This window comes from Poecilia reticulata, linkage group LG21, assembly GCF_000633615.1.
Source record: "Poecilia reticulata strain Guanapo linkage group LG21, Guppy_female_1.0+MT, whole genome shotgun sequence".
Classification (NCBI taxonomy): domain Eukaryota; kingdom Metazoa; phylum Chordata; class Actinopteri; order Cyprinodontiformes; family Poeciliidae; genus Poecilia; species Poecilia reticulata.
The window spans coordinates 22,175,251-22,184,199 of NC_024351.1; the positions used below are offsets into that span (position 1 = coordinate 22,175,251).

Below are 8,949 nucleotides of genomic sequence, written 5' to 3' on the forward strand. Positions count from 1 at the left end.
CTTCTTTAAATTTAACACCACAGTGTTGTGGCACTATTCAGGTGTATTTTTGAAGTGCACATGTTAAGTGCAATTTGAAATAAGAAATGTAAAACGTGATAAAAAATAAATGTTTGTGTTTATTTGATTCCTATTCGAGAGACTTTGATAAGAATGACTATATATAGGCGGCTACAGAGTATCTTTATTTCCATTTTTAGTTGGTGGTGTGCCTCGGGATTTTTTTAATTAAAACAGTGTACCTTGACTCAAAAATGGTTGAAAAACACTGAGATAGAGCATCACGCACCACACTCCATACCAGTAGACGGCGGTAATGCTACCAACAGCTTGTTGCCAACCGCCAGTAAAACCGACAGGAAGAAGAAGAAGCAGAAGCAGAAGAAACAAACGTGACTTAAGAATGGCCGACACTGAGTAAGTGTTTGTCTTTTATATCTAAATCCATCCTGGGCCTGTTTTTAAGTTTTCGGTGTTCTGCGCCATTACGAAAAGTGTTCGCTTGACTTAGTGGTTAAAAAAATAATTATTTATGGCTAGATGATGCTTAAAATCAACAAATATGGTTTCTAGTCGCACCATATGCCACTCGGGTGCTACAATTTGTAAATACTCTGAGGAAAATAAATTMATTCTCGCTATATACTAGCTAGAATGTGATCGCGACTAATGTTGCATAATTTGTGTCGGTCGGATAGTTTCCAAAAAAAAATTTAGTGTTATTTTTGTTTAACGGTACCTCTGACACTATTTTTTTTTCTAAAGATGAAAAAGCTAAAATTCTGAGACTGAACTTACAGGTGATTTTCAGGACAATAATCATCTCAGACATTTTAAATGTTCTAGTTAAAAATCTTAACAAACCCAGACGGTTTGTAAGGAAGGACAAAACATAGTGTTGGTGAAAATGTTGTTCGTTTCGTGCAATCAAAACAAGCAAATTTTAGGAACTTTTGGGGGATACTGAACCATCTTACACAGGGCCCTGCTTTAAAACTACATGATGTAGAACAAAGTGAGTTTTCTAGAATCTTTCCTTAAYCATTGCACAATAATGGTTTAGGATGTATTTTCACAGCTACGACTATTTGTTAGCGTCTCAGATAAGAATCCAGTTGAAGTCTTAACCTCTTTCTATCAGGGACAGCGCATCTAAACATTGTACTAAAACTACAAACATCATTATCTGACAGCACAGAGGTATTTTAAAGTGTGGAAGGTACACATTTGCGTTTGCAAAATACAGATAAACTGACACAAACTAGCTGAGTTGGTACACTGCTAAAGAAGCTGCTATACAATAAAAATCTCAGATTACATCTGCAGTAATTATACATATCAAAAACTAGATGCTGTCAATCTTCAGTAACCCAGAAATTCAACAGGCCTAATGTTACCTTTGTTCAGCAGAAGCTCCTCCATTCTTCGCTGCTGCTTCTTCAGTTTGGAAACCATCAAGAAAGAAGAGCAATTTTTTACTTTATGTTCTTCACACTTTTTTGAGGAGTTTTACTTCCCTAGCTCTTGTCCACTGGTCTCTGCATTGCCTCTGTGTGCAGAGAGGGGAAAAGGCTAAAAAAAACTTCACGTCTGACGTCTGACTTTGTCTGACTTTGTCTGACTTTGCAACGACCCGAGTGAAATTTCCGGAATAACACGTTGACTATGAAGCGCGACTCTTCAGCTTTCAGACAGCGTAATAATTTGAGATGGCACAAATTGTCGCATAGTTCCAGTAATGCTACGTGCCTGACTAWACGTTAAGTTTCTCAGAAAGAAAGGAGAACGAGAGGGCTCGAATYGGAAAAGCAGTCCTCTAGCTAAAGAGTTACGTTACGACAAGTTTACATTGGATTAGCTCTATGTTATACTAYGAACGAGCAAAGTTAGAAAACTTTCCAGAGCATACAATGCGCGTATACCGTCATGAGAATTATATTGTGAAAAACAGACTAACTTGGTACTCTGTCCGCCCGCACACAGTACAAATGTCACTTTAARTCTATTTTTATACAAGGCAAAAACTGGATATGATCACTAATCTAGATATTTCACACAGAAGTTAGACAAGTCTAATTTTACCTTCATCAGAAGTTCCTCCATCAGGCGCTCCTCTGGTTTGAAAACTTTCACTAAAGTCTGTGTGCTTGGCTGCTCTTCTTCACTGATTTCTGCACCATCTTTGCGTGGAGGCAGGAGGAAGAGGCTCCCCTGTAACGGCGTATTCACCAATCAAAACACTGGAGCAGAAACGACAGCCAATAGAAGCATGGGAAACAAACTGATGTAGTGACGGGGAATTACRTCTTGTTTTGTATTTAACTTTTATCTTTTTTGATCWTTCCAGGTCAAAGAAGGTGATCAAGTTAGTTCCAGAGTATCTTCTTAAGAAGAGGAAAACATACCAGGCCATCAAGGCCACTCAAGCCAAACTTGCGCTCCTAGAGAAAAGAAAGGTGAGTGGAAAGATGACTCCGTTTCCTGGCTTAAAGGAGCAATAACAGTTCTCAAACCGTGTTTGAATTTAGCAAAATCGTGTGAATAATACTTGTCAAACAATTGATATTACTGACCTGATCATTGKCTYCGTACACAATTCTGCTGGTTTCTCATCTCCCTTCAGTGGACTCTCTTGGAATTCTCCCATTGAGCTCGATTTTTTTGAGTAGATTTTCTACCGGGCCAATCGGGAAACAGGAGGAGACGTTGTGAACAATGAATTAGATTTTTAGAATTCTAATCTGCCTGTGGTTGTAGTTTAGCAACGGCAGCGGAGGAAGTGAACGAAGCCGTTCAGTCTGTGTTGGAAACGCTTCTGAATATGGAACAATTAAAGTGAGAGCAAGAGGAAAGTTTATGACATTTTGTTTCTGGCAAAGATGTCTTGACCTTAATCGCCACAGTGTTTGGCAAAATATTCTAGTTACCTCCGTCAATAGTGATGAAGTAGCTAGACTAAATGCTAGAGAAGCTTTCCATTTCCAGTAAGCTTCATAGTATGACTCACCTCTTGTATACCTCAAAGCCAAATGTTAGCGATTGGGTAAAATCAGATCTAATTATTTAAAACTTTGACTCCACGCCTCCAGCAGGCAATCGTTTCTCAATAGCTGAAGCAAGGCGTAGTACAAGCGGCTGTCTTTAACCAAGATAATTCAGACATGATTGATATTTACAAAATATATGTTCAATGATACTCATTTGTTTCAACCTAAATATTGAAGGCTAAGAATAAATACYGCTAGACGTTTGACACTCTAGCATGCTAAATACGTCYAGARATGGGACTTTCTTTAGCTGACGGCGCCAAAGGTAAGGRATTATGAATGAAGAGGTGTTTCATTGAAGGATGTCAGATTTTAGTTTTGCTAACACTAACAACTAAAACATGGAGACCTGAGGTCAAATTTAAAAAGTCAGTGAAGCTGCTGTATCTGCAATAGTGAAGTTGTYCAAGTGAAAYGCGCTTATATTGTAACTACTGAATAACTACCCCTCTGGATGTGGAGTTGATTAGKTGTAGAGCGTAATGATGCTTCCTATTTGTGAAGTGGTTASTGTGTAGCGCTCTGCTCTACTGTGGATATCAAGTTATACAGAAAAATATCTCAGCAGAGACGACGCCATTGGCTAATAAACAGCAAATTATATAAACTGCTCCTCCATTACTACTCTGATTATAGGCTAATTGAAAAATGAGTTGACGCTGGTATAAATATTGGACGACTTTCTTCTCCTTGCACCGCTGTACCACTCACCTGCATGGTTCTGTTTCCCAGGTAACGAAAGGCAAACCACTCAATTTCAAGCGTTTGGAGGATTTCTTGAAAGAAAGCCACAAAAAGCACCGAGATGAGACACGCATCCGAAGGAACGAGCACAGGCCCCCGGCCCCTCTGCCGCCCGAAAAAAACAAGCTGGCTTTTGCTATGCGCATCAGAGAGTAAGTTCTTCCTCTCAGACTCGGGCATAACTTAACAAACCAAGGTTATTATAGTTAACTACAGCAAACAAAATAACCAACTTCTGCTACAATTAATAAAAACTAAATATTTAACTACTAAAAACTATAGAGCACACTCTCAAAACTAGTTAAAGTTAGCTGAATTAGACAAAGTCACAACAAAATGAAACTAAATTACAATGAAAAACCCTAAACTGTTCTAACCTGGTGTGGACTTAAAAGTTGAGACTATATGTAATTTGACGTCTAGTTTAGGTCTATAAATGTAGGAAAACCCACATACCTATCTGGATAATTGTGCGCTGGTTCTCCATGTTAGCAGCCGGATCAAGGTACTTCCTGCTTTACCTTTTGTCGCTGAACGATCATGTGACTCAGACGGCAGCCAATGGGAACTGCTGCAGTCTTCATGCAGGCTGCGCCACCATCTGCATGTTATCTTGATCGTACTCATGAGATTGAACAGATGCTGGAGGATCGCATCATGTCTTGTTTTGTCTGAYGACACTAGCTTCCGTTCAGCCCGCCACCAGGTAATGGCCACCACRCTTCTGACTAATCAAAGGCGTTGGCTTTGTTCGGACGCGTCGGCAAACACAATCAGATCAACGTCAACAAACTGCTGCTGCTTCTGCTTTTTGACGAWARAGACGGGAACTGTCGCTCTGTGGGATTAGACATTCAAATGGTCGCTCCGTCTTGCAGCAGATAGTTTTAGGTCCTGGCTTTGAGCTGAGCTCCTGTGGAAGAAAARTCATTCTGGCTACCAGTACAAATCCTCCACYATCACGTCTACGGAAACAAGCACATATTTGCAKGTCTTACTGCTCACTATAAAACAATGTAAAACACATTGTTCCTGACTTAAGCTTATAATGCCATAAATACTGGAACRTATTTGATTTAATCCCAACATTCTCAGCTGTTAGAAATAAGGATTGTAGTTATTTCAAAGTGAAAGTTTCAGTTCTTCTTACTGTTATCAGTCAGTCTGACCACCTTGTTTAGGAAACAGAACAAAGTTAATGTGCTGAAATATTCATAAAGTTGTATCTTTAACCAGAGCAGCAGAACATGACTTCTGGTGGTTTTCCTATCAAAATGATCATCMCAGTTTGAATGGTTACTTCGTGGATCATATCCTGGTTCCGGATAAGAACTGTTCAATGTTTCAAACAAAGCCAGCTACTAAACTTGATATCTATCCCTGATTCACTTTGTATTTAAATGTAACTTTCTGACCTGGATGTCCGAGCTTCACTGGAACGTTCCGGAATCAAACGCCAGCCAACCGAACGAGACAAATGCAAACCAGCAGGAAGGACAGAAACCAAAAGCTAAAGAATCGGCTTCAGCTTTGTTCACCACCCCGTCTGGAGTCCGGCCACAGCCAGCGCCGTCTGCTCCAGCRACCACAGCTACAGGTGGCGCTGCTCCACCAACGCAGTGGAAACACGGCTTGATATACACTGAAGTCTGTCTGTCTTTCTCTCTCTCTTTTGTTAGTAGCCCCGCCCCTTATGCCACATGTTTGCGCAGCTCTCTCAACTACAAAAAACAAACATTGAGGAGCCATCGCTATTTCTTTCTACTGTTTGTTTGATCGCCCAGTAAAATCTACTCTGCACTGCAGACTTGATCTGGTTTGTGATGTGAAAAGATATTCAGAATGTTGTCCATCAAGTGAGAGGAGACTAAACTTAGTCAGTCTGCTGAGCCGGCTAGTTAAAGTGGGGCCAACATTGGGAAATAGTGGAGCCTCAGAAAGATGGGCAGAAGATGCAGAAGTAACAAACTCAACCCGTTTTTTAATCATGAATATTTAATTCTTTTTTTCCATAAAATAATGATTTTAAGTCATTATCAAAAAAAATTTTTTTAAAGCAATTTATTGAAATATTTGCCATGCTCATCATTTTTGATTGGCTGCTAGTAATAATAAATATTGAATAGTGCTTAGAAGTGACGTAACACATTCTAATAATTGGTGGTTCGTTACATATTTTGTATCATTGTCTGTGGGTTTGTAAAGGGCGTCTGTGTCATGGAGCAGAATCCCTGTGCTAAACCACCACGTCTGCTTTGGGTGATGGATGAATCCATGAACAGAAGGTTCTAWAKTCAACATTAGTTTTTGTRGCTCTACAGAAATRGACATATTTATAAATTCTAAGTGTAAATTCAAAGATGTGCAAATTAAATGAGACGCAATAGGGATTAAAACCATGGTTTTGGTTCTGGTGTCTTYGGTAAATTATGACAAGGCTGCTGTAATTCCAGTCGGCCACTAGATGTCACCATGGTAAAGCTTTGACTCATTTKTAGTAYATAAARACATCATCTTCCTGTCTTACTGTCATCCATCACTAGTTAAAGTTCAGGCCTTTAATAATTCCTGGTGAACTTTCACCTTCATCAGCAGATGGACGCATCTGTAGTCCTCTGCTGCCATCTGGTGGATGCAGGCAATGTCAACTTKCAAAATGAAAGTTGTCAATTTTATATATCTATTTTTGGCTCTCTTTTTTTTTTTTACTAAATGCATGAGTACTGCTATCATCTTTGCTCTACAAAACATGAACTCATGTCTACACTTCATTAAACTTTACTCTCTTTGTTATTGAAATCATCTTAATTTTCTAATCCTGTAAATTCATATATGAATGGGGATAATCTATAAATCTCATTTTCTCTGGAATGCTATACTGCTTGTCCGATGAACGGTCCTGCTGTACATTTTTCTCCTTTGGGTTACAAAAATGGAAATCTGCAGTTCAGACATGGCTTAAGTTATATTCTATATGAATTATACTAAGATCCAATCTAGGAGGTGTTRAGAAGTCTTGCATTTAACTTCTTCAAATTTAAAGAAATTGTATTAATCTAAACAGTGGCTGTATACAGAGTTGCCTTTATTATTTGGAAACCTGTACTGCATTCTTTTATGCCTTCTATTAAATCCTGTTGTGTCCTRTTAGGATCAGAGGCGTCAGCCCCAAAGTGATGAAGGTGATCCAGATAATGAGGCTGAGGAAGATCTTCAGCGGTACCTTCATTAAGATAAACAAGAGCTCCATGGAGATGATGAAGATGGTGGAGCCATACGTGGCCTGGGGGTGAGTCATCCTGGCCGCTGCGCTGTGACCTGGGTTTCATCGGGGTTTCCATCTGGGTCAGAGTGAACACTGGTGAACCCTTCCTACAGGTTCCCCAACTTGAAGTCGGTCCGTGAGCTGATTCTGAAGAGAGGCCACACCAGGATCGGCAGGAGGAGGGTTTCCCTCAATAACAATGCCCTCATCGAGGAGCACATGGGTACGGCTCAACTGTGACTTCTCTATTGACCGGTCCTGTCTAGGGATGCACGATACATCGACATTAACGTCTATGTCGGTCATATTTTAACGTCATTGGCCTATAAGTCAAACTGAACCAATATTTTTTGATGCCCAATTGGACATTTTGAAAATAAATTTGTTCACTGGAAACATGGCACTCAAATTTTTTGATGTAAAGTTTGGTCGCTACGATGAGGTGGTTTTTCGTCTGCATCAAAATTAGTTTTCGCAAAACTGCAATGGAAACACTTTTTTCCTCACACAAGTCATCAACCAGCTGTTGCCACGAGGGCTAACGATGAAGGATGAAGCCACTGCATGTCTTTTTTAGTGACTAATTGCATGACCAAACTTATTCACGCGTGATTTTAATTGCGTTTTTTATTTAATGTGTTTACACTACAATTGCAAAATTGTTTAGTTTTTTTCTACATTAGTGTAATATTGACAAAGTTCTGCATATATTTGCAATGGAATTGCAGCAAGTGATGGTGGTTCTGTGCATGATTGCAAGGAGTTTTAACTGAAGTTTAGAAGCATCATCAGCACAGTGGTTGTTTTTCTCATGGTGTCAAAAGTGTAGGGGGAAGCATATATCAGTAAATATCGGCCATAACGGCAGTAATAATATGGGCTCTCTGTATCGGTCTTAAATAACCCTGCTCTTCATACATTCTTCTGTTCTATAAAATTAAACAAGCTCGGGCTTCCCTTAAAGTTCTCACTTTCAAGTATTGATGTTCTTTCTGCAAAAACCATAGGAAAGATCCAACATTCCTTCTTCCTCTTTCAGGTAAAACTGGCATCATCTGCCTGGAGGACCTGATCCACGAAATCTACTCAGTTGGCAAGAGCTTCCGAGCTGCCAACAACTTCCTGTTGCCTTTCAAGCTGTCGGTGCCGCGCCACGCCGCCAAGGATAAAGCCGGACTGCTGAAGGACCTGGGGAACCCCGGCTTCAGAGCCACAGACATCAACTCCATCATCAGACTGCTCAACTAACAATCGCGCACAAGACGTCAGACACTGAGCTCCACCTTAAAGGAAGGCYGCATTTGTCGCAGAGCAAATGTGGAGATGGAGAGAGAGCGTATTTCTCAGGTCGGATTCTGATCCTGCATCTGTTTCCTGGTGTTCTGGTGTCGCTCTGCAGCAGGCTGGGAGATAACCCAGTCATGTAAAATAAGGACTTTTGCTTTATTCATGTTGTTTTGCACAAGTTATGATGTGTTCCAGAGAACAAGAACTGAAGCAGAAGAGTTCAGTGGAAAATGGAGACTTTATTATGAACACAGGAACATTCCTCAGTTTGTCAGAGGAGTTTTGTCTGTAATAGATCCAATAAATCAGTCAGGTTCATGACTCTTTACAAACATGTTTACTGTGTTAAGCTGTTTGTATTTTGGTTACAAACGCAATGTAATTTACTGCTAATACAGATGAATTTTCATTTTAAAAAAAAGACTATACACACTATACAGTGTCGTTGTGTGGGCTAGTTCCATTGTGGGGAAAATGCTGGAAGGTGATTTTTTTCTTTTCTGATCACTATAAATATTTAAGTAATTTTATATCAAATGATAGACATTAAGCACCTGAATATTAATAATGAATAATTTTGAATTAATATGAGCTACCACAACACTT

At 39.7% G+C, this 8,949-nt stretch overlaps 1 protein-coding gene across 1 annotated transcript; it reads left to right on the forward strand.

Annotated features, from left to right (window-relative positions):
• Positions 1 to 311: 311 nt before the first annotated feature.
• rpl7l1 (ribosomal protein L7-like 1) lies at positions 312 to 8,778 on the forward strand. Its single transcript, XM_008398563.2, has 6 exons — positions 312 to 417; positions 2,348 to 2,456; positions 3,780 to 3,943; positions 6,943 to 7,080; positions 7,170 to 7,279; positions 8,096 to 8,778. Exons 1-6 carry the CDS (start codon positions 317 to 319, stop codon positions 8,302 to 8,304), a joined length of 831 nt encoding a protein of 276 aa, XP_008396785.1. The 5' UTR covers positions 312 to 316; the 3' UTR covers positions 8,305 to 8,778.
• Positions 8,779 to 8,949: the final 171 nt, after the last annotated feature.